Raw genomic sequence first — 26,222 nt, 5'->3', positions numbered from 1 at the left:
AGAGAACTCATACTATTATTACACACTGTAATTACTAAGCAGACGAAACCTAGCAAAAATATTAAATTTTCATTAATTGTGAACTTGATATGGACAAAGTTACAGAATGGGGTGATAGTGAGAAAATAATAGCTTCTATTTATTCGATTCGAAAATAGCTTCTATTTATGAAGAAATACTTCAAAAAAGGAAATAATAGCTTCTATTTATTAATAATCCATAAAAATTCAAAAGTCATTTAACTAAATACACAGTCCACTAATTTTCACTAAACATTGTATTTCGTTGTAGTCACGAATATAGAACTCAGTTGTAGTGTCTAGGTAAGTCATTTGCTAAGTGTTAGGTTTGAATCCACTTATGCCTTAAAAAGATTTAATCCATACTTGTAGATCATTCGTGGCAGGACCTCTTATTGTAATTGCATCCGCCACAAAATTTGTTAGAATGAACGAACGTTTGCTAGGATAGTTTGGCTGCGCACCGGAGGATTGCCAGGATAGTTTGGATGGCCCGCCAAAGGATTCTCCACATGCTACGGAATTGGATTACCACGTATATCTAGAGAGTTCAATTTCTTCGCGACGAAGAACTCAATTCCAAAATTCATATGAGTTCCATCGCCTTTATTTATTTATTTTTAATTTCCTATTATTTAATAAACGTATGAATACTCCGTAATCCAAATTTAATATATATTTTTCTTCAGATTACGGTTAGTTTATGATGCCCCTAATTAGAGTATCCTTCAACTTCAATTCTTTTGTGCCCCTTTAGTATCTCTCGTTAGGGGTGGGCATAAAACCGCCAAATTGCAAAACCGCATCGAACAGTATGAAGAAAAACTGAAAAGAACCGTGTTGACCGGAAAAGTCAACTTTGAGTCAAAAACTGAACTGGACCGTTCAAACCAGTTTCGATTCTGGTTTCGAATGAACAAGAACCGGCTGGAATCGAACCGAACCATTTTATTAATAATAAATAAATAAATTATATATATACACACATGACATGGTATAATGGGTTGAAAAATTAGTTTCACCAAGTTAGTTATGCTGGAGTTCCCCTTGAACAACAAACTTCAGGGAATAACCTGTTAAAGGAGGAGTTTGGGGGTTCTCTGCCATTTCAAACAAATTGGCAGGTATTTAATAGCTTCTATGGTTTTTTTTTTAATCTGTAGTTGGCATGCTCCTTAGCTTATATCATTTGGGCTTATTGATACAGATAATTGCTGAGATGAGGTGCAATGCTTTTTCCATGTGTATGCCCTAGGTTTTTATGTTTTATTGGCATGCTCCTTACTTTTTATACTTGAGATTTTTTACATCTCTTTGGTATCTGTCTTCCAACTCAATTTCAATAATTGAGCAAGGCTACTATCAAATGTTATATTGTCTCCATTTACGCTTAGTATTCGCAACCGTAAACCGGCAAGAACCGGCAAGAACCGAACAAGAATCGGGGTAAACCGAACCCTACAGTTCTAGTAATAAATTTAAGCGGAACCGCACTGAACTGAACCGTTGATATTTTCCGGTTCCGATTTAGGGGTGGAACCGCACCGTACCCACCCCTATCCCCCGTACTTTCGGGCAAGCTTTGGAGTGTCTCCATGACAAAACCATAAGCAACTTTGTTTCCAAACCAGCAATTAAAACTTTTAAACCAAAATAACGAAAATTTAGTTATTGAAAAGCAGAACACATAATTTAGGAAAACAAAAAGGTAAATAAAATGAAATTCATGAGTTTAATAATATAAAATGAGATTAAAAACTAGACGAAAAACTTAAATTATCAACCCAAACTTAAAGATTGGATCAAATAATGTTAGAGAAACTAAATTTGTAGACAAAATTTTGTAAACAAAATCACATGAAAGTTGATGATTGGATAATTACTTAAGCGTTGATAAACGTGCTCATTTCCATTGGTGACATATCATTTGTTTTACAAATTCAATCTCACTAGCATTATCCGAATCAACACACAAAAATTTAAGTAACCAAATAAACCTACTCCTTATTATAGATTAATCTAGACTTCTTCAATTGTCCATTTTATTGAAAGTTTCACATGTAATAGTAGAGGGTTAATTAGGAATGACGAACCCTAGATGAATCAGTGGATGCATATCGTGCACTGGCTTTAGGATGTCTAGGATGTCTAGGACGTTAACGTTCCACCAATTTCCAATGAATGGCAATTCTTTAGAGGGTAATTAATTAGGTGTCTCCTAATTATTTACTCGTTATGTTTGGTAAATTTTGGTTGTAGCTGCGAAACCTAGTTAGCGAGCAGTTAATTTCAGCCAACCAAGTTCTTCAGGGTGATTAATTAGTAACCATGTAAGGTGGGATTTTACCTTTGAGTACATATATTCAAATTTAATGAAGGGTGGTGCCATCAAATCTTTCTCAATTCATTAGATTTAATGGTCGGAAATTAAAAGGAGTGTGAAATGTAAAAGAAAGTGTGGAACCTTAATGAAAACAATTAAATTTTTATGTTACGTATTAAATTAATAGTAATGATATTGATTCGAAAATGAAAACAATATAATTTTCTCTCTAATGGATTTGTTTATCAATAATCTTTCGGAATAATGGATCATATAATTCTTCTTACCGAATTAGATCGAATAATTTGTCGAATGAGCATTCAAGTCTCCTTCAACTTGAATTCTTTTGAGCATTTTTTGCCAGAACAATACTTGACTACTCAAAGAAGAAGGAGGAGTTCCTACTTAAAATTATTCGTTGTCGCTTTATAGAACTCTATTTTTATAATCAGAAAATTATTCGTTGTCGCTTTATAGAACTCTATTTTTATAATCAGAATCATTCATATTATAAATCACTCTATAAAGATCCCCTCTGTAAAAAAATCAACTAAAATTAAGGTAGTTTAGTCATCGAATTGTGTAAAAAAAAAAAAAAAAAAAGTACGGAATTGGTAAAAGCATTACAAATTGTCTATGCATTTGCTAGAATAGGTTAACTAAACGACCTTAGTTTTAATTCATTTTTTACATAAATGATCTTTACAATGTGATTTATAATATGAATTGACACGCCCCAAACATCTGGATGGCCACGTGTTGGCCGACACACGAGGGTGACGAAAGCCATTTAATGAATGCATATGCTGAGAACATGTGAAACATGCATATAAATTTCGCTCGAACTAAAAAACTAATATACTAATATTTAACTTGGTCCACTCATGTTTGTTTTGCGCTCGCTCAGGACATAGGAACGAGGAATACGATCCAAGATACGAGGCATTCCCCTACCAGTGATACCGCATCATCCTCTTTGCTTTGACTTCTATTGTAATAGCACCTCTCTATTTATTCTTCTGCTTGTACTCTGAATTAGTTGTATACTCTGGACATGTCATGCATTATCACTATCTTTATCATTGTTGGCAGTTGAATATTAGTATATTATTTTTTGTAGTTCGAGCGAAATTTATATGCATGTTTCACATGTTCTCGGCATGTGGCAGAGTATGTGCGGAGATGCATTATTTTTCAGCAGGTGAAGGTAGAGAGACAAAGACCTAAGGGTCTAATGCAGAACCTCCCGATACCAGCATGGAAGTGGGAAGACATCACCATGGATTTCGTGTATGGTTTGCCAAGGACACAGTCGAGGTTTAACTGCATTTGGGTGATTGCAGGAGCCTGCAAGCGACATACTTATATTGACCTTCGGGTTGGGTGTTGTAGGAGCGGTGATGATACTTATATTGACCTTCGAGTTGGGTGATGTAGAAGCCTGTGGGCGATGATACTTATATTGACCTTTGGGTTGGGTTGGGTGTTGTAGGAGCCTACATGCTATTGATACTTGTGAAGGAAGTGTTCTGAAGGAAGAGTTCTATATGCCTTTGGGCGATATTGATATCACTAGTTAGCACACTATATACGAGATATGTTTTATGAAGGTTTTATGGCATGCTAGGGTTTTCGGAAACCTATTACATATTATGTTATTAGTTTTCATAAAACTTTGGGGGTTAGTATGTTGATAACTATTTTAGTATTATATATTTGGTCCAGTCATGTTTGTTTTGCGCCCCCTCAAGACATAGGAACGAGGAATACGATCTGAGATACGAGGCATTCTCCTACAAGTGATACCGCATCATCCTCTCTGCTTTGACTTCTATTGTAATAACACCTCTCTATTTATTCTTCTGCTTGTACTTTGAATTAGTTGTATGCTCTAAACATGTCATGCATTATCACTATCCTTATCATTGTTGGTAGTTGAATATTAGTATATTATTTTTTGTAGTTCGAGCAAAATTTATATGCATGTTTCACATGTTCTCGACATATGCAGAATACTAACGAGCACAGTGTCTGTGGTGAATTGCAATTTATCACGGGCTTTCACCGTGATAGATGAGCTTTTTTCTTCTAGTGTCTTAAATAATGCACCAAATCAAACTTAAAAGAGCTGAACAGAATTATGTTGATGATTAGCAATTTAGCACACAAAAATTTTAACGAACCAAATAAATACAAAACAGAAGGTGGTAGTACTAGGATGATCAACGGTTGAGATGAAATAAGAAAAGATCCAACGGTGATTAAAGAATACAGACCAGCGGCATTTCACTAGAAAAGGTGGTGTCGCTTCTCCACCTCCTCATTCTGTTTCAAACGTCTGAGAGCAAAACAAGAGAGCAGAGAGAGAGAAAACAAAGATGTTGCTGCAGAAAGAGAAGTTGCTTTGTGTCATTGCTGCTGCCATTTTTCTAATGGCTTCGCTTTTATCTGCAGAGGCTCAACAAGGTTTGCCTTTAATCCTGCCTTGAAATTTTCACTTTCTTTTATCATCTTTTTCATGCCCTCTCTTAAGCTTGAGTGAAACTACTGTATTGTGGAAACACCAAAACTACGTACTCATTTAAAACCTTCAACAATTTTTAAAAGACGTATAGTTGTTTGTGTTGCTTTATTTTGTCGACGGTTGTTCCAAATATCCTTGTTCAAAACTGTTTTTATATTCTTATATTTAAGGCACCTGTTCGTTTAGTTTTTAGTTTCTCGTTTGTGATTGCCTTTTCTCCGTGAAAAATCTGTTGATTAAATCTTGTTGAGTCCATGAAAAAACTTATTTACTTTTAGTCTTTTAGGTGTTCTATTGACAGTATGGACAATATGGAATAATGGACAGTATGGAATACTGTCAGTATGGCAGGGAATATTGCAGTCAGTATGGAAGGGCACGCGAAAAAGGAATGTTGTATTATTCCTTGACAGCTAGTCAGTATGGTTTGCTGCTTATTTTTCTCTAGTTGCTGCATCATGGACAGCAAGCACAACACACTGCATTGCATTTGTTTATTGCATGCGTATGTGTGCATGCGTGTATGTAAAATATGTATAAAACACTGCTGCCGTTGCAGCAGTTTAATAAAAAAAAAAAGAACAACAAGTTGAAACCAAAATCGTAAGATGGTATCAGAGCAGGAACCATAGGGTCCTGCCTCTGTTGTTTATTCTTCTAGCCTGTTCTTCTTCCTCTGTTCATCATTTGTTGTGATGGCAGAAGATATCCCATCTAGTTCTGAGGCTACAAGTTCCTCAACCCTAACACCAGCCAACATGATACACGGGGAGAGCAACCCACGACTGTGCACCGTGTTGTTGAATGAGTTCAACTACTTGCCATGGTCACGAGCTATATCTCTTGCTCTAGGAGGAAGATCGAAACTAGGGTACGTAAATGGAACCATCAAGCCTCCAGATTCTTCCTCAGCTAACTTTGATGCATGACACTCAAATGACCAGCTTGTTATGTCCTGGATACTTAACTCGATGGAGCCCAAGTTGTCCGAGATCTTCAGCTACTCAGATTCTTCACACATCTTATGGGAATCGATCAAAGAAATGTACGGCAGTCAACACAATGCTGCCCGTGTGTTTGAACTGAAGAAAAGCCTCGCTGGACTTAAGCAAGGTAATCAAACTTTCATTCAGCATCTTGGAAGCATGAAATCTATGTGGAATGAACTTGATCTATACCGTCCACACACCACTGAATCCGCTGCACTCTTGAAAAGGGCTGATGAAGATAAAGTATTCCAACTATTGGCAAGCTTGGGAGTTGAGTATGAAGACTTGCGTAGCCACTTACTAATGACTCCTGAGCTACCATCGTTCGTCAACGTGTGTCATGCAGTCCAAAGAGAGGAAACTCGAAGGAAAGTAATGCATGTTGAGCCTCGGTTTAGCCCAGAAGCTAGAGCTTTCACCAGTAACCACAACTTCACTAGTGAAAGGTTTTTTAATGGAAAGAAAGCTGACTGGAAATGCACATACTGCAACACCAAGGGGCACGTAAGGGAAAAATGCTGGGTTTTACACCCTGAGTTAAAACCTAAGTTTAACAAGGAAGGAAAAATGATCAGGGATGGGAAAGGGTTTACGCCTAAAGCCTTCCAATCTAAAGAGATGTCAAACTTCACCTCAAGCCCTTTCTCCCTGATCAATGAGTTTGCCGCCTTTCTCCAAAAGAAGAGTGATATCGCTGAGGGTAACAATGTCACCACGGAAAATTCCACAGAAATGCTTGGAAAATTTGCTGGTTTTTTGGCAAATTCAAACACCACTACATCCGGCAATATCCCAGGTATCATTTGTGCACTTTCCACGGCTCTCAATCTCACACACGATTTTTGGATTGTAGACTCAGGTGCCACTGACCATATAACCAACAACCAAGCTTGTCTCCATGAGTTTCAAAAATTACCTAATCCTACTCATGTGTCTGTAGCAAATGGGAAAGGGGAACCAGTCCTAGGAAAAGGAAAAATTAAATTGATGGGGAGTGATGTAGAGTCTACGGCACTATATGTACCCTCATTTCCATTTCAGCTTCTGTCCATAGGAAACATCACACATACTTTGAACTGTCTTGCTATTTTTTCTCCTCACACAGTTGTGTTTCAGGATCGAGTCACTCAGAAGAAGATTGGTGAGGGTTTTTTCTTAAATGGTCTGTACTACATCTCAAAGGAGTTCAATCAAATTAAGGAACCCATTGCCACCCTAAGCCATGTCCAGAAGCATCAACTTTGGCACCAACGTCTCGCTCATCCCTCCGAACCAGTAATGTCTAAATTATTTCCAAATTATTGTACCAACACACATGAGTGTGAGATCTGTCAAATGTCAAAAGCCACTAGGCTACCTTTTGTACCCTCTAAATCTAGAACCAGTAAACTCTTTGAAGTTGTACACTCAGATATTTGGGGACCTACCCGTGTTGAGTCATTTGATGGGTACAAGTATTTTGTTACATTCATAGATGACTACTCTAGGGTTACCTGGTTATATCTCTTAAAGTCTAAAAGTGAATTTTTTACAGCTTTTCAAGACTTTCATAAGCTAATAACCAACCAATTCTCCTCAAAAATATATACCTTACGGTCAGATAATGGCACCGAGTATACCTCCAATAATCTGTCAAACTACTTGAGCAGTCATGGTATCTTGCATCAAACTAGTTGTGTGGGTACACCACAACAAAATGGTGTTGCCGAACGCAAGAATAGGGATTTATTGGAGAAAACTAGGTTTCTTATGTTTCAGATGCAAGTTCCCAAGAGATTCTGGTCCCAAGCACTCCTCACTGCAGCCTATATCATTAACAGACTTCCCACTCGTGTCCTGAATTCCAAATCACATTTTGAAGTTATGAAGGGAAGAACTGCTGATTTAACTCATTTCAGGATTTTTGGATGCACTTGTTATGTTCACGTTCAAGCAAATCATCGTGATAAACTCGAACCTCGAGCTATCAAGTGTGTGTTTATGGGGTACTCGAGTTCTCAAAAGGGATACAAATGTTATAACCCACACACTGGGAAGCTGGTTGTTTCTAGGGATGTACGGTTTGATGAACTAGTTCCTTTCTTCAACAATCACTCCCCGAATAGTTCTCAGGGGGAGAGTCTAATGGATATTTTTCCACTACCAACTCTTGCTGAAATCCATACAGACACCCCCCCATACCACCCTATAAGTGATTCCCCAGTTGATGAGATGGTCAGTGAAGATATACCTCGTGCCCCAGCACCAGTTGTTGCCACACAACCAATTGTAGCAGCACCAAAAAGGAACCCAACTCGCGATCGCAATCCTCCTCTACGGCTGCAAGAGTACATCACTTACAGTGCAAGGCATCCCATTTCTGAAGCTCTTACTTATCACAAACTGTCAGCATCTCATGCATCCTTCCTAAGTCAGGTGACAAATAATGTTGAGCCTAAAAACTTTCAAGAAGCAGTATGTATGCCCGTGTGGAGAGAAGCCATGCATAATGAGCTCAAAGCACTGAACAAAAATCAAACCTGGAGTGTGGTAGACCTTCCCAAAGGGAAGAAAGCCGTAGGGAGTAGATGGATTTACAAGACCAAATTCAATTCCAATGGTACCATTGAAAGACACAAGGCACGATTGGTTGCACGGGGGTTCACTCAAACCTACGGTATTGATTACAAGGAGACTTTTGCTCCCGTCGCCAAAATGAACACAGTAAGGGTGTTGTTATCAGTAGCAGTCAACCACGACTGGCCCTTGTTTCAAATGGATGTTAAAAACGCATTTCTTCACGGTGAGCTTCAAGAAGAGGTGTACATGAAGCTACCTCCAGGACACCCTCAAGAACAAGAACCTACCAAAGTCTGCAAGCTTCATAAAGCTATATATGGACTTAAACAGTCTCCTCGAGCTTGGTACGCCAAACTGAGCTCCGTTCTTGAAGTGGCAGGGTTCAAAAGGAGTCATGCTGACTCCTCTCTCTTTGTTCGAAGTGGTGTCCAAGGGAAGCTCATAGTTCTTATATATGTTGACGACCTTATCATCACGGGGGACAACATGGATGAACTCGAGGCTCTTAAACGGTCGCTTCACCAACAGTTTGCCATTAAAGACTTGGGAACCTTGAAATATTTTCTGGGAATTGAGATGGCTACCTCTTCCAAGGGTCTATTCTTGAATCAAATGAGGTATGTTCTTGACCTTCTTAAAGAAGCACATATGGTCAACTGCAAACCTGCTCGCACCCCACTTGCTAGCAAACTTCAATTGGATGCTCCAGGTAAACCCCTATCAAATCCTAATGTGTATCAACGCATGGTTGGGAAACTCATTTACCTCACTATCACAAGGCCTGATATTGCTTACTCCGTTAGCCTTATCAGTCAGTTTATGCATTCTCCTACATTGGTTCATTGGGAAATTGTCAAGAGAATCCTCCGATATCTCAAGGGCTCGATCGGCAGAGGCATACTCATGCAGAAAAATGAGTCTAACAACATTCTGGCCTATACCGATGCTGACTGGGCTGGTAATTCCCTTGATCGAAAATCCACCACAGGTTTTTGTACCTTTGTAGGTGGAAACCTTGTCACCTGGAAAAGTAAAAAACAAACAGTGGTTGCACGGTCCAGTGCGGAAGCTGAATATCGGGCCATGGCAGCAACAGCTTCTGAACTCATCTGGTTGAAGAGTCTCCTTCTTGATCTTGGCTTCACCAGCAAGGAACCCATGTCCTTATTCTGTGACAACCAGGCTGCAATGCATATTGCATCCAATCCTGTCTTCCATGAACGGACTAAACACATTGAAGTTGACTGCCACTTCATCCGCACTCAAGTTCAATCCAAAGTCATCGAAACTGTGTACACTAGAAGTCATGATCAACTTGCGGACCTTTTCACGAAAGCTCTCGATTTTACACAATTTCAACGGTTATTGTTCAAGCTTGGATCAATCAACCCCCTTGATCCAGCTTGAGGGGGAGTATTGACAGTATGGACAATATGGAATAATGGACAGTATGGAATACTGTCAGTATGGCAGGGAATATTGCAGTCAGTATGGAAGGGCACGCGAAAAAGGAATGTTGTATTATTCCTTGACAGCTAGTCAGTATGGTTTGCTGCTTATTTTTCTCTAGTTGCTGCATCATGGACAGCAAGCACAACACACTACATTGCATTTGTTTATTGCATGCGTATGTGTGCATGCGTGTATGTAAAATATGTATAAAACACTGCTGCCGTTGCAGCAGTTTAATCAAAAAAAAAAGAACAACAAGTTGAAACCAAAATCGTAAGATGTTCATTCTTTTTTAGAGTGTAACAACTTGTAATGTTTTTTTTCTTTCTAGAATCAGTTAATGCTAATAATAAAAATAGCTGCTTCGAATCATATGATAGACGATCGATAGTGTTGTCTAGGGCACTTTCAGATAACATGTGTTTCAATTGATGTTAATCACTTGCCCTGTGTAATTATGCAACTCTTGCCAATCTTTTTCTCTGCCTATGCCTTTTATGTTTACTCTTTCATCATATGATGATCAATCAAGTTTTCTACTTAGCACAATTAAATGGTGTTGTTGCAGTTGAGGTGATGAACACAAGCAGTGCTGCACCCACTCTCGAACTTAACGTTCACCGGGCTGATTTTCCGGTTGATTTTTTCTTTGGAGTTGGCACTTCAGCTGCACAGGTATATACATTGATGTTAAAAATGGTTAATTTACTCATACACACACACACACACACAGAGACACACACAGACACGCTATATTGGACCTCGAAAAAGATTTTGTGATAATGCAAAAATATCGCGATAGTCTAAATGAGTTCGATTCTTTCGTGATATTGCGCAATACCACACCGAATGCCTCGTGATCCTATATTGGTCCTAGTCCTTCTGTCCCTCCTATTCTTCTTTTTGTAATCGGTTTATGAATATTTGTAACTTTGTGAATGATGTTTATAAGTTGAACATTATGTTTGGAATATTTGGATTTTTATTTAAGTGCAGTGTGTTTTTGAACTTGAAGCATATGTATTTTGGTAGTTTATTATGCATTAATGAGAAATTATTGTTAAATTATATGTGTTTTGGTGCAAGTATATTTATATATTTATTCATTACTATTCTCGAATAGCTTATGCGAAATCGCCCCGACATTGCATGGTAAAACGTCCCACGGAACGCCTTATGCATTGCGATTTCGAAGTATGATTTATATATATAGCCTCATACTTTCTTAGATCACTAAACATATTTATGTGATGTTGTGCAGACGGAAGGGGCAGCCGAAGAAGAAGGGCGATCCCCGAGTGTCTGGGATCATCGTGCCAAAATACTCCCAGGTTCACTTAACTTTCATTATCTTTTCTTCATATCTTTCCAATTTTAGAATCCTCATCTCACAAGTTTCAGTTGCAGGTGCGATTCGACAGAGTGACAAATTCCCTAAGGCAATTGATGGATACAGACGATACATGGTGAGTAGCAAAAAGGGCCAAAACATATATCTTTGAGAATGCAAATAATTGTTTTGAAATTTAAAACTAATGTATTGTATGGTATAATCTGCATTATAGGAGGACATTCAGCTTATCAAGGAGCTTGGAGTGAACTCCTATAGATTCTCCGTTTCCTGGACAAGAATTCTACCACGTTATTTTCCTTTCTTTCCCGTCCTTTGCTTTCGTTTTAATTCCATTTAACATTTTTCTTTATCTTCTTCTTGTTTAAGTTAATTTGATCCTTTATAACAAAATGATGGAGGCTCATGTTGATGAAACCTATGCAGAGGGAACCATAAGTGGTGGAGTTAACCAACTTGGTGTAGATCATTACAATCGTCTGATCAATGAATTAATAAGAAATGGTAAATAAAGTTCACTTCTGAAAGTTGATTAATTAGTAATTTAGTACTGCTTGGGGCATGTATACTTTTTGTAACTTTAGTTTCTTGTTTACGCTTCATATTTTCTCAGGATTTGTTTGATTTAACGTGTTTCCTGTGTCCTAATGCAGGCATCGAGCCTTTTGTCACGATCTATCACTTTGACTTACCCCAAGTTCTGCAAGAGAAGTATGGAGGCTTGACGCATCAAATGTTTCTGTAAGTTTAATCTTGTAGAATTATCATGTATTGTTTATTTAGAGTTTCATTTCGTTTAATAAATCACTTCATCTCTATCTGATATTGTGAACACGAGTATATATGAAAAGCAAAGTCGCCTCTGATGATTATCGAGGCTGTAGAAAATATGGAAAAGAATGCTTTGTGGAAAATATGGAAGAGAATGCTTTTTCTCATTAATTTTTCTCTACAAGATTACAAGGATATATATACATGATACAAATGTGTAGGTAGGACAAGGTAGTCGTCCTAGTGTGTAGGTAGGACAAGGTAGGACGGCTGTAGAGGACAAGGTAGCCGTCCTAGTGTGTAGGTAGGACAAGGTAGGACGGCTGTAGGACGGCTTGACAGCTGTAGGACGGCTTATTCTTCCAATAATAATATTATATACAATTACACAAGGACTCCAACCATATTCCTTATTTGTCTAACACTCCCCCTCAAGTTAGAGAGTGGATGTCAAGAACTCCCAACTTGCGTAACATACCCGAAAACTTTTCTTTCCCAAGAGGTTTGGTAAACAAGTCTGCCAACTGTTGTGCCGTACCCACATGCTTGGTCTTTATTGTGCCATCTACAATCTTATCTCGTATAAAGTGACAATCCATCTCAATGTGACGAGTTCGTTCATGAAAAACAGGATTGGCAGCTATATGTAACGCTGCTTGATTATCACAAAATAAAATGGAAGGACCATCCAAAGGAATGTTCAAATCCTTCAACAAAAAACGAAGCCAAACTATCTCGCAACAAGCACCTGCCATGGCCCTATATTCCGCCTCTGTTGAAGAGAGCGAAACGGTTTTCTGTCGTTTCGTCCACCAAGAAATCAAAGAACCGCCCAAGAATACACAATACCCAGTAGTCGAACGGCGAGTGATAGGGCAACCTGCCCAATCAGAATCACAAAACGCAGTTAACTTGGTCTGGTTGTCAGAACGAAATAATAAACCTTGACCTGGAGTAGCCTTCAAATAACGAACAATACGAAGCGCAGCATCCATATGAGATATCCTTGGCTCGTGCATAAAACGGCTTAGAACATGCACAGAATAGGTGATATCCGGCCGAGTGATAGTGAGATATATTAACCAACCTACTAATCGTCGATACTTTTCAGGATCCTTGAGAAGTTCTCCTTTATCAGATAATTTTGTGTCATCCATAGGAAAAGCAATGGGTCGTGCTCCCAAAAAACCATAGTCCTTGAGAATCTCTAATGCATACTTGCGTTGAGAAATATAAATCCCTTGTTTGGAACGAGAAACCTCAATACCCAAAAAATATTTTAAATCACCAAGGTCTTTTATCCGAAAATGATCACGGAGAAAAGACTTCAGAGAATTAATGGCACTAGCATCATTGCCTGTAATCACAATATCATCCACATAAATGAGCAAAGCTGTGAAAGAAATACCAGACTTTTTAGTGAACAATGAATAGTCAGCTTTGGATTGTTGAAAACCGGCAGAAATGATGGCACTAGTGAATTTGGCAAACCATTGGCGAGAAGCCTGCTTAAGACCATAAAGTGACTTGTGAAGGCGACACACAAGATTCTCCCCTTGTCGCCGAAGACCAGGAGGAGGAGACATATAGATTTCTTCATGTAAGTCACCATGTAAGAAAGCATTATTAACATCAAGCTGATGAAGAGACCAAGACTGACTAGCAGCAAGAGCAAGAAGACAACGCACTGTAATCATCTTAGCAGTAGGAGAAAAAGTGTCATGATAATCAATACCTTCAGCCTGAGTGAAGCCTTTAGCAACCAAACGAGCTTTGTAGCGGTCAATAGAGCCGTCGGAATTGTGCTTGAGTTTGTACACCCACTTACAACCAATGGGAATTTTGCCAGGGGGCAAGGAAGTTAAAGTCCAAGTACCATTAGCATGTAAAGCTTGAAGCTCCTCAGTCATAGCACGTTGCCAATTGGGGTCAATGGCAGCCTCGGCAAAGGAGGAAGGCTCCACAGTCCGACTGACAGAGTTAATGTAAGAAAAATGCCTGGGAGAGTAACGGTGATAAGAGAGAAAATTACAAAGTGGATATCGCGTACCTTGTGTAGAACCGGGTTGCGAAGTCGGAGATGGGTGGGATGGCAGAATCACCTGCGAGCAAACGTAGTCTTTTAAATAGGATGGAGGTTTATGGGGGGGGGGGGTAGGGATGTCCGTGGGTAAAAGGGTTAAAGGTAAGGAAGTAGCGGGGGGGGGGGGGGGGGGGGGGGGGAAGGAGGGGATGCCGAGAGGGCAGGGGCATGGGGAGGAACGAGTAATGGGGCAGCAAGGGAATCTGTGGGAGGCGTGGAAGGGGAGGAAGGTGGTGAGTTATATGTAAAGTCCAGAGGGGGTGGGATGGGTAGGGTAGGCGAAGATGATGGGATAGGAGGGTGAGAAACGGCATAAGGGAAAGTAGTTTTGTGAAAGATGACGTCTCGACTAGTGAAAATGCGGTGATTGTCGAGATCGTAAAGGGTATAGGCCTTTTGTCCATGAGGATAACCGAGAAAAATGCAACGATGAGCCCGAGGGGAAAATTTGGTGGTGGGAGTGACAGAGGTGGCATATGCCAGACAACCAAAGACGCGGAAGTGGTCATAAGATGGGGTTTTCGAAAAGAGAACCTCAAATGGGGATTTATGATGGAGAAGACGGGTAGGGAGACGATTGATGAGATAAGTAGCGGTACGAACACATTCCCCCCAAAACTTGATAGGAAGATGGGATTGAAAACGAAGGGCGCGAGCGGTTTCAAGAAGATGACGATGTTTTCTTTCAACAATGCCATTTTGTTGGGGGGTATAAACACAAGAAGTTTGTAAAAGCACCCCATGATCAGAGAAAAAACTACGAAGAGATAAAAATTCACCACCATTGTCAGTACGAATGCATTGGATGGTAGTGCGGAATTGGGTAGTGACATAAGCAAAAAAATCCTTAATTAATTGTTGAGATTTATGTTTCATGAGGAAGACCCACGTAAAGCGAGAAAAATCATCCACAATGGTTAAGAAATAATGAGCACCAGAAAGAGAAGATTGACGATTCGGGCCCCAAATATCACAATGAATTAAAGCAAAAGGGAAAGTTGATGAAATTGAACTCAAAAGAAAAGGTTGACGAGTTTGTTTTGCCAACGGACAAACATCACAAATATGACTAGAATCAAAAGTACAATTAAGAGAGCTAGATGCTAAAGCTTGCAAACGAGTGGAGGAGGGGTGACCAAGACGCCTATGCCAGAGGGAGGAGGGGATGGTAATGATGTTGCAGAGAGGTTGACGGGTGGGGAGAGAAGAGGTAAGGGCCACAAGGTAATACAGATCGCCACGTCGCTTACCCACACCAATCATCGCCTTCGAAACCAAGTCCTGCAAAACACACCAAGAAGGAAAGAAGGTTATGGAACACGATAATCCATCTGTAAGTTTACCAACCGATAAAAGGTCTACTCGGAAATTAGGGACACATAAAACATCCTTCAAAGTAACTGATGAATTTAAAGGAAGAGTGCCGGTAAAAGTAATGGGAGCGGAAACACCACTAGGCAAAGAAACAGGCGGCAAATGTGAAGGAGAACGATTAACCAAACATGAAGCGGAAGAAGTAATATGATCCGTAGCACCACTGTCAAGAATCCATTGACCATGACGAGAGGTGACAGGTAACAAACCTTGGGCAAAATCAGTAGTGAGAACGGCATTGGCCTGAGGAGGGGTGGTGGTGTCACGTAGAGCAGCTAGAACACGAGAGTGCTGCTCGGCAGAGAGGTCAGGCATGGCAAGCTACAAGTCATGCAAAGTGGGCTGGGCCCCGTGCACTTGGTGGGTCGCTGGAGTAGAAGAGGAGGCGGGGGCTTGGGTGCCTTGCACGTGATGGGCCTGGGTGAAATTATGGGGCCGGGAAACAGAAAACCGTGGCTGCCGGGGAGGACTGGAAGGTGCATGGCTGCGGGAAGAACTGGAAGCAGTGGCACGGTGCGGTGGTCGCCACGGTTGGCCATGGAGGGGATGGCCAACGGGATAACCATGAAGCTTATGGCAGGTGTCTTGGGTATGATAATCAAAATTGCAGTAGGTGCAGTGGAGGGGAGGACGAGCAGAGGAGGGACGGGACGGGCCACGAACAGCCATGGGAACGGCAGAGAAAGTTGCCGAAAAAAAAAATTAGGGCTAGGGTTATAAACCTGCTCTGTATACCATGTAGAAAATATGGAAGAGAATGCTTTTTCTCATTAATTTTTCTCTACAAGATTACAAGGATATATATACATGATACAAATGTGTAGGTAGGACAAGGTAGCCGTCCTAGTGTGTAGGTAGGACAAGGTAGGACGGCTGTAGAGGACAAGGTAGCCGTCCTAGTGTGTAGGTAGGACAAGGTAGGACGGCTGTAGGACGGCTTGACGGCTGTAGGATGGCTAGTGTGTAGGTAGGACAAGGTAGGACGGCTGTAGGACGGCTTGACGGCTGTAGGACGGCTTATTCTTCCAATAATAATATTATATACAATTACACAAGGACTCCAACCATATTCCTTATTTGTCTAACAGAGACTCATCATATCTTTCTCTTCTTCTACTTCATGCTTTCTCCTTCTTGTGCTTAATCTTTTATATATCCATGGAACCCTTCTCCATCTTGTAAATAATACGGTCTGTTTTTGCAGGAAAGACTTCAGCGATTATGCTGAGCTCTGTTTCAAATTATTTGGAGATAGAGTTAGGCATTGGTTCACCATTAATGAGCCAAATGTTCTTGCACAATATGGCTACGAGCTTGGGATTGCCCCACCAGGAAGGTGCTCACTTCCACAACGACGTTGTGGTTTGGGATCCCCACCTCGATGTATGGTGCCTGTCGGTCCCTGTAACTTTGGTGGTAACTCGTCCACGGAGCCTTACATTGCTGCCCACCACATCATCCTTGCTCACGCCACTGCTGTGAAGCTATATAGAGAGAGATACCAGGTTAAACTTATAGAAACCACGTTCATCTCTATTCAAAGTTCAAAACTCATTGAAGGAATCTTGATAAAGTTTGTTTTGAATGTCATCTTGCAGGTAGAGCAAAATGGAGAGATCGGAATCGTCCTTGCTACAAAGTATTTTAAGCCCTATTCTAATTCACAGGAAGATCGAGCTGCAGCAGAGAGACTGTTTGATTTCTATCTAGGATGGTCAGTATAACTACTAATGATAACTTTGAGAAGTCCATTAATTAATTTAATTTCATTAGCAGTTGATTAATATTAGCTTCTTGTTAAATTTGCATTAGGTTTATGGGACCGTTGGTACTTGGAAAATACCCACAAAGCATGAGAGAGCTGGTGAAGGAAAGGCTGCCCACATTTTCCGCCGACGAGATATCTCTTGTCAAGGGGAATTTAGGCTTTGTTGGGATAAACTATTATGAATCAGTTCAAGCGAAATATAGGCCTCCTCCTCCTACAGAGAATCTGAGCTATTCCTTCGATTCATGGGCGGAAGAAAAAGGTAACATACCGTACTTGCCATAGCCAAAATGGGAGAAAATAAATAAAACAAATCAAGCATAAGTATAGGTTATAACCTTTTATGTTTCTTGATTTGTTTGGTTATTGCAGATATCAAAGATGTTCCTGGTGTGGTAAGAAACTTCTAACATTTTATGTTCTTGCTTGTTTTTTATCACAGTTCTTGATGCTTTCTTGGATGAAATTTGTGCTTACGTTGTCCTTGTGGTGCAGTCCGAGAACCATTGGCCACAAGGGCTGCAGAAGCTGATGAACTATGTGAAGAATAAATATAGTAGCCCACAAATCTACATTTCTGAAAATGGTTGGATTTCTAACTTATGCTTCGGTTAATCCACATATGTTTGAAAGTATCCAATTACTAATGCAAGTTATCACAGAACGTTAACATGAATTGTTACATCTGCTGTAACTTTGACAGGATATGGTAATCCAAAGAATGACAGACTTCCGCTTGATGAACAACTAAAAGACCCAAATCGAATCTCCTATATTGCTCGGCATTTGTATTGGCTCAATAAGGCAATGAAGTAAGTGGTGTAATTTCTTGATTACCATAAATCGACTCAATGTATAATCACGTTCTTATCCGGTTTATCGCAGGAACGGAGCAAATGTCAAAGGATACTTTTGCTGGGCTCTGTTCGATGACTTTGAATGGGGTATAGGGTTGTCTCAGCAAGTTGGACTCTACTACATTGATTTCGATGACAACTACAAGCGCTACCCCAAGCAATCTGCTAAGTGGTTCCGTGATTTCAACCACAACAGTGCTTCAATTAGTAGATCGACTTAGTTACATAATCTCTCATTCTGGTTTTATGCAGTACATACTTCATATTTTTCTATAATCAAGACTCTCACGTGTGTGACTTTAAACAATTTATGTATGCTATGAAGAATTTTCTGTTCGATTTGTGGTATCCATCTGTTATCGTGGTAAGAATACTTGTGTAGGACAGTTTAGGTTAGGTTACACTTCATAAATATAAAAATGCAAATAAATCCAAACTGAGTTTTCAATTTTGTTTCGCAATTTAATTAGTACTGCAAAGAGGTCACACTGAGTTTTCAGTGTTTTCAAACCTGAGTTCAAACTAGAGAGAGCTCAGATGTTCACTAATTTTTCCTTCTGGAATATAAGGCTCGAAAAATTCAATTTACTGCTTGAACGAACAGAAAAGTTCAATTTACACATGCACTATATGCAATCACATCTCGGTTTCACTACTGGAAGAATCTTCGAAAAGACCAGCATTGCTCGCCTGTTCGGCTCTATAAATTTTCTGTGTCCCCTGTAGGCAAGGTGACCCTGTTAGTTTCATTACTTTACACATTGAAATGCTTGCCTGCATTGCTTGGCCCACGTTCCACCATGTGAGTACAATACAAAGACATAACCCTAGCTCAGAGACACAAAGTAGTCAATGGCAACTAGAGCTGAAGACTTGTATGTATTGGTTGTAGCTCATGTTCACTTGTCCATGGAGGTATTCGGGTTGAGACTCTCGAACCTTGGGGATGATGTCATCATATTTAGGGCCTAAACCGGTGAGACATCTGGTTCTGACTGACATATTTATCTCTAGCCGGAGACCGAGTGCAAAGTAAAGCTCTTCAATCCAAATTCTCTATGGAAGTAGATTCTAAGTTATCAAACTGGTGATCACAAAGCTGCCTGAAAACTAAAGCGAATGTGGAAATGACGATTACCTAACATTCAATACATATATGAAACTAAGAAGGATAGCATGGGTGAGATAAATGAAATTCCCAACAAGGAAATGGAGAGAAAGATACAAGATTAGGGTTTAGCAAAATGGGTTTTAATGATTAAAATTGAGAAGCACCCTCCTGATATCACCTAGAAAGTAATCTGCACTTTTCGCCTGCATCTTGCACATGATGCACCAATGTGGCAAAAACAACAATCTGATCTCCTTCTGTCTAGGAAATTTTCATCCTATCTTTTCCCCTTCTATTCTACATAGCGGCGCAGGCCGAGTAAATATGAGCTAACATTCCTTATGTGAATGCGGGCGTGCCAATTTGCGACCAAGCTCGGTCAGTTGTGTAGAATAGATGTGGTGGTGTCGAATGCGCTGTTGACTTCTGTACTTAAGCGACTATGGCAGAGGATGGAACATGTCTCGGCCTTGGGTTCTATAACCTGAAGAAAATGTCACCTTGTTCACTGCGAAGTTCAGAATCTCCTGCAACAGGTGCTGCCACTTCGACTATATTCGTGAGAATATAGGTGCGCAAAATCAATATTAGGTTGTAAGGTCACATGCATTCAAAGGAGTTATGCATTTCATTAATGTGGTTCAGCCATCTGAATGTCGAACTGCAAAATGCACATGAGAGTAACGAATTATAGAACACTTCACTCTGCTAGGAAGTGAATGAAGTAACCTCATTATGCAAAAGAATTGAAAACTCTTCGCCGATCGAGACTTAGATTGATAACCAACTGAAGGTTCTGCTAAATCGTCTAGTTCTACGGCTCCATTATTTTTTACTTATCCAAAATGAAGATGTCGTCGGTTGTCAAAACAATGATGTTTACTTATCCAAACTGAAGGTGTGTACAATAGTTAATAATTTTCTTAAAGGCATGAGAAAGATTTCACGTAGAGCGTTTTGAGTTGTTTGTTGAGTTGAAGGGGGCCTCTCATGTTGTAGTAACCTCTTTTATTTATAGGGATGGTTTTGAAGAATAATCAGGTTTGCCGAGGTAAAGTCTTGATAGGACTGTGTCACTGGCCAATTACCTGAATAATTTCTTTATCCCCTTTTATCCATTCCTTAGTCACCTTTATCCAGTCTCTCGACATCTTTGATTCAAACCAGGATTATGAACTCTTAGTCTTTTTGTGAGATTAATTCATCTTTATCTGATCAAAATGAATTCTGATCTTTAGAATAATTCGCATCCAAACAAAGACCATCTTGATCCTTGACAATTTTAGTCCACTAAAGACTCGATCGAGCCACATCTAAACTTAATCTATTTACAATCCCACTTCCATGAGGACTCAGTCGAATCAGTCATTTCGTAGGCTAAAAGCTCATTGGCCTGAGGGATCATTACTGGGCCGATGATTATGGCTTTTTAACTTGGGTTATCCCGTTCTTAGCCCATGCTGTTATTTTAAGCCTAAACGTAAATTACAAATTCTAAGAATTATTCAGACATGAAAATTTATGTGTCCGATTCAAACAATAGAATTGAAAGTAAAGAGATTTTAATTGCATTGAATGGTAAACTTTGTCGTTTTGTTCCCTTTTTTTTTTTTTTTTTGGTCGAACTTTTGTCCTTTCGAATCCATGAAAATTAGTACTTCTCTATCTAAAATAGCATAATAGATTTAGCCAAATAAGGAAACTCAAAAATTCTAGAAAATAGAATCTCATCATTTTAAAATTTCATTACACTCTATTTGGATGAGGAAATTTAAGATTATTAAGGAATTTTAAAATGACAAAAATTAAAATGACAGAATTTTATTTTCTAGAATTTGTTAATTTTTCTTTTTTGGTTAACCTAAAAGAACAGTTGAATTTGAATACAGAATTTGTTATTTTTAAACTCTTACTCATAGAAATTTGGAAATGACACATATTTACATGAAATTCAAACTTGGGAATTGAAAATCTTAAATTCCAAGTTTTATTTCCACGTGGAAATTCTAAATTTTTATGTTTATGAATCCAAACAGGAAAATTGGTGCATATCAATTTATAAATTCTACCTTCTAACAAAATTCTAAATTTATTTTCCTTATCCAAACATAATGGTATAATTTTCAATTTCATTACTCAAATGCAGTCATTCATAAAAATATATAAAATAAATTGTGTTACTCTAATTTGATATTCTTTGACAGAAAGAAACGAAACTAGGGGTATTTTGTGGTGAATTTTCAACGTGACCATCACACTGCCTTTGATGCGGTAAAGATTAATTGCCAACTATTCATGTATAGTTTAGCGATAGGAAGACAGCAACCCACTGTTTTCTACTCCTCTTCAAAGCCCTTGATTTGTTTACATTTGGGAGAGGTTGTTTAAGAGCTCTTTTCACCAATGCTTTGTGGCATGGTAAGCCCTCTCTTCAAAGCTCAAGGCAGCAACCTGGTTCGATGTCTACACTGTCTTCATAGAGAATATTATAGTATATTTCTTTCCCACAAATCTCGTCAAATCCGATGCTGCTGCATTCTGGCGGTACACGATTGAAGTTGAAAGTGATTCCGATGAAGAAAGGGGTGATTCCGATGGAGAAAGGGTTAATCTGGTTGCAAATGCTGGCGATATTATTGTTGTTACAGCAATCACCAATAACAGAATTGTAATACTATAATTTATAACTCCTAACAAGCTGATTCAGAATTATTATTATTAGCAAACTAATCCCAATGCATTTCTCATTTTTTTGTTTTTTTTTGAACAAACGATATTATCTACACTAAGGGAAGGGGGGTGGGCTTAGCCTCAATGAGCTAGCAATAATGTGGTTCAAATTCGCCTTTTGCGAGAATCAAATCTAAAACCTCTCATTTACAAGTAAAGAGGAATACCACTAGACCATAATACTAGTGGCCACTAAACCCACTTATCGAACTCTGTTAAAGGTTCCACTAATCTCATAAACCCTGAACTGAACCTCTGTTATAGATTCTTCAATCTCATAAACCCCATGGATAAGTTCATTGTTGTATATAACAAATGTTCATATCGGGTAGAGTAGACTTAAAAATCAACGAATCGGGTTCATTAATTAACACAATAAACCACTAATCAAGTTTTACATTAATACTAACTTTACATATTGGAAAAGCGATTCACATTGGGTGGGATCTTGGAAAAAGTTGCGCCTACGACAATAACTGAAAAAAGTTGAGGTTCTACCATAAAACCAATAGCAATATGGGATTAGCTCAACTCACTTGCTTGTGCAAAGTCCCTTCTTTTCACGGGATTATACTCTCACGAATTACCTGCGAGAGAAATTCTGAAGTACACCCAACTATAATACACACATTGGTGATATACCCAGTGCATCATCAAATTGTGCATGGATTAACTTGTCAAAACATTAACAAAACGTAACGTAAGTGCATTTCAACACTCCCCCTTAACGTAACGTAAGTTCAACACTCCCCCTTAATGTCGTTGTGTTCATTTCCCTTGATCTTCATTCTTCTTAGCTTCAAGGTGCTAACATCGGATTTACACAGTTGTCTTGACTTCTTGCTGCCTTTTTTTCAGTTTTCTTCCTTCCTTCTTATCAACCAATTCCCTTCAAGTGCAAACTTTAACATTTATTAGCTGAATTAGAGCTCATTTCGGTGCCATTTGCATGTCCAATTCAGGTTAAGGTAGTGGCTTAGCCAGAATTTTGAGTTCGATTCCTATAAATTCGAAGAAAACTCCCACAATTAATGAACCAGAAAATTTGAGTCCAATATAGAGTTCCTAATGTTTCTCTAATGGCACTAGAAAATGCCTGTACTGTGTTTACACATGCACTCAGGCACAGGATATGCAATCACATCTCGGTTTCTCCTGTAACCCCTTGGCTCCAGCTGCCCCTGAGACTTCCTATGCAACCCTCTCATGATGCTTCCAAACTCTGCATCACTGATGGAGTTGTCTTCGAAAAGAGGCAGCATTGATCGCTTGTTCGGCTTTATAAACTTTCTGTGTCCTACGTAGGCACGGTGACCCTGCCAAGTCAAAAATACAAATTGAAATCGAGAACATTTGATCAAACGTAATGATTTAAAGTTCATTTGATCAAACGTAATGAAATCGAGAAAATTTTGAGTACCTGCATTGCTCGGCCCATGTTTCCACCATGCAATGGAACAAAGACATCGCTGCTCAGAGACACAGTGTAGTCAATGGCAGCCAAAGCCGAAGCCTTGTTCATGTATGGAGAGAGTTCTCCATCTCGCGCCAACATCTCCTTTGTCACCAAATTTGGAAACTCGTCCACAAGTGGCTGCAGAGCCCTGCTGCCTCCAAATGCCTCGCCTCCTGCGCTGTATATCCGAGCACCTCTTGGTGCGCCTAAAGCTTTCAAAAACCTGCATTAAACATCCAACTTCAACAATGGTCCAAAAATAAAACTAGGAAATTACAACTCTGCATTTCTATTCCTATATATACCTTGCTATTTCTAAAGCATTTAGGGGGCAAAGTCCAGCAAGTTTCCGCTGGGTGTAGCTCATGTTTAACCGCCCAGTGAGGTATTCGGGTTGAGACTCCCGAACATTGGTGATCACATCATCATATTCGGGGCCTAAACCAGTGAGACATCCAGTTCTGACCCACACATCCTTCTCTAGCCGGAGATGGAGTGCAATGTAAGGACCCTCAATCCACATTCTCTTTGTAAGTCGATTTCCAAGTTCTCGAATTGGTGCTGCAAACCTTAATGCATGAAAAGCTACCTGAAATGTAAACACAACATGGGATCAATGACAACATGAACTTACATTGTGTACAAATATCTGATGACGGTGGTTAAGTTCGTAATGTACCTTACACCGAAGCTTCTGCAGATCAGGGGGGAGATTCTTTGAGAGCTTAGAATCCAACCCTTTTAACACAAGAAGGCCTTCTCTCTTCAGCTGCATAAACATCAAAAACAAAGTTTGAGGAAAATTATTTTCTTTCTTAGTTCAATTCATTTCTCAACCCGAAAACTGGAAACAGACATTTCATACTCGCAAACTAAAATTAATATGAGAAATATTTCCGTACTTGATTATAGAATCTGCTATGGATCCACTGTGGAGTAACGTCGTGTGGAATCTTGTTTTCGATTGTCTGTCTTGACATCAAATGTGTGGAGGGAAGAGACGATACAATTCGTACATCAGCTTGTAAAGTCCTTTTGAAATGTGCCACATCGAAAATGTCCGAGAACTCACTGCAAATTCAATAAAAACAAACCGATCAGCACAAGCATTCGATAGAATCAAACCCTATTAAAATACTAGTAGATCATTCCAAAGCCGCTTGTTTTATGCATATTTTTTATGCGAAAATGATGACTTTCGTGCTAAACACGAAGAATCGAACAAAATCCATGTCCTATTTTGGTACCAGAATCTAGAAATTATGTTTTTACATAACCAAATTGACCAAAAAGGATCAAGAACAACATCAAAACATGATAAAAAATAAAAAACACAAATGGCAAACCTTTCGTCTCCCCAAATCAGATTGATCTGCAATACTGGAACAACCAATGCAGCTCCAAGAATTCTTGCAATGACGACAGCATCAACAATCTGATTCCTCTGCTGGTTCAAACCTCCTGACGCCACCACCACCAAGAACCTCCTTTTCTCCTCAGAAATCCTGGGAGAGATTCTCCGATACCCGAGGCTGAAATCCAAGCAGGGCCGGTAATTTTCACCGCTGGGCTGCTGCCAGAACTCCCTCTCCGCCTCCGAAAGGTTCCCAAAAGCCCTGTGAGCCGGCAGCGGTACCATTGCACTGGTTGACAGGCTCGGCCGGTCATTATCTTCCTCCCCATTGGTGGCGGAAACTGGAGAAGTGGGAGAAGGAGTTGGAGAGGAGAAATGGGAACAGGGGAGGAGAGGAGGGTATGAGGGGACGAGGGTGAGAAAGGAAATTCCCAAGAAAGTGATGGAAAATAGGAAGGAGAGGTAGAAGATTGGGACGGCTAATGGGTGCTTGCTGTTGCTGCAGAGCTTCGGGTTTCGGAGGCGGAGGGTTTTCGGGGAGAAGAGGAAGGCGGTGAGCGGAGTGAATGGAAGTAGGTGGAAGAATGGTGGCGGCGGCGGTGGGTTTGTGGTGAATGTGGAGGCCTTCAAGTTTCTTGCTTTCGCCATGGAAATTACAGAGTGGTGCTTCTCTGTAATTGGGGTTTTGGAAGAAGCTCTGTTTTCTGTAAATTTTGGGTTTTTAGAGAGAGAGAGAGAGAGAGAGAGGGAAAGCGAGGAGTTTGAAAGATTGTAAGAGAAGAAATGAAAGAAAGCACAGAGAAGCTTGTTGTGCAAGGCTATACAGTTCTTGATTCTTGAACCTTCGTAAATGTCCGATTTGTCCTTGATTTATTGCAAAATTAGCCCAGTAAAATGAACCTTCGAGAGGGTTTTATGGTAATTGTACAACAACCATGCTGTCGACGGTTATTCCGTTTGGTTTTCCCGGGAAAATAAAACGCAGGTTAGCTCAAAAGTGCTTCTTGTAATAGTAGTTTTGCTAACACTTGGGCTGTTGGCAAAAGCAAAACTGTGATTTAGGTTAGTAGTTATCCATGTTTTCCGAGTGTTATTAACTACAAATTATGTATTCGACTTTTGGAGAGATGTTAACAAGAGATGATTTAAATGCATTTTAATTTATGCTTTGTTTGGCGAGTGAGAAAAAAAGAAAAGGAGAAAGAAAAACACAAAGATGGTTTTGATGGAATAGAATGAGTGACTAGAAAGCCAACATATGGTAAATGCAATCAAGGGCGACTCAGAGTTTCTAATTTATTAATATTGTGGTAAGGAATTCGAATATAGGAACAAATGCTTTCAATTACTTAAATTGCAAATTCTTTACTCCTTTAGCAAAATTTTAGATTAAAGAGTTCTGTACAAAGGTTAAAGTTTCACAAATTCTCATGTATGTCCTATTTCTTTCTTTTTATATATAGAAATATGCTAGGCAGACTCGTCTTAAAAGTAAATCTC

The 26,222-nt window shown here is 39.5% G+C and overlaps 2 protein-coding genes and 1 long non-coding RNA gene across 3 annotated transcripts; 2 read left to right on the top strand and 1 right to left on the bottom strand.

The window, feature by feature from the left end:
- Window positions 1–4,681: 4,681 nt before the first annotated feature.
- LOC137712058 (uncharacterized) lies at window positions 4,682–11,157 on the top strand. The gene is made up of 3 exons (XR_011065192.1): window positions 4,682–4,809; window positions 10,436–10,542; window positions 11,129–11,157. It is a non-coding gene; the product is annotated as an uncharacterized lncRNA (long non-coding RNA).
- A 214-nt stretch (window positions 11,158–11,371) lies between these two features.
- LOC137712328 (beta-glucosidase 13-like) lies at window positions 11,372–18,345 on the top strand. Its single transcript, XM_068451427.1, has 11 exons — window positions 11,372–11,383; window positions 11,433–11,508; window positions 11,645–11,722; window positions 11,872–11,959; window positions 16,651–16,951; window positions 17,045–17,160; window positions 17,259–17,476; window positions 17,587–17,604; window positions 17,657–17,800; window positions 17,918–18,026; window positions 18,100–18,345. The coding sequence occupies exons 1-11, from the start codon at window positions 11,372–11,374 to the stop codon at window positions 18,290–18,292; spliced, it is 1,353 nt and encodes a 450-aa protein (XP_068307528.1). The 3' UTR covers window positions 18,293–18,345.
- Window positions 18,346–22,997: 4,652 nt separating this feature from the next.
- On the bottom strand, window positions 22,998–25,370 carry LOC137712030 (O-fucosyltransferase 37-like). The gene is made up of 6 exons (XM_068451179.1): window positions 24,715–25,370; window positions 24,271–24,439; window positions 24,048–24,137; window positions 23,674–23,957; window positions 23,333–23,591; window positions 22,998–23,228 (listed from the first exon to the last, which is right to left on the bottom strand). Exons 1-6 carry the CDS (start codon window positions 25,368–25,370, stop codon window positions 22,998–23,000), a joined length of 1,689 nt encoding a protein of 562 aa, XP_068307280.1.
- Between the last annotated feature and the right edge of the window lie 852 nt (window positions 25,371–26,222).

Source organism: Pyrus communis, chromosome 13, assembly GCF_963583255.1.
Source record: "Pyrus communis chromosome 13, drPyrComm1.1, whole genome shotgun sequence".
NCBI lineage: Eukaryota > Viridiplantae > Streptophyta > Magnoliopsida > Rosales > Rosaceae > Pyrus > Pyrus communis.
Note: the sequence above shows the minus strand (reverse complement) of the source record. Positions and strands in the feature narration are given on the sequence as shown.

Excerpts from the sequence above, each read along its gene's own strand:
- LOC137712328 (XM_068451427.1), top strand. Across the intron at positions 17,801-17,917 it reads AATCTACATTTCTGAAAATG|GATATGGTAATCCAAAGAAT; the intron begins GTTGGATTTCTA and ends TAACTTTGACAG. Across the intron at positions 18,027-18,099 it reads TGGCTCAATAAGGCAATGAA|GAACGGAGCAAATGTCAAAG; the intron begins GTAAGTGGTGTA and ends GGTTTATCGCAG.
- LOC137712030 (XM_068451179.1), bottom strand. The coding sequence starts at position 25,370 with ATGGCGAAAGCAAGAAACTTGAAGGCCTCCACATTCACCACAAACCCA. Across the intron at positions 24,138-24,270 it reads ATAGCAGATTCTATAATCAA|CTGAAGAGAGAAGGCCTTCT; the intron begins GTACGGAAATAT and ends ATGTTTATGCAG. Across the intron at positions 23,958-24,047 it reads TGCAGAAGCTTCGGTGTAAG|GTAGCTTTTCATGCATTAAG; the intron begins GTACATTACGAA and ends TTTACATTTCAG.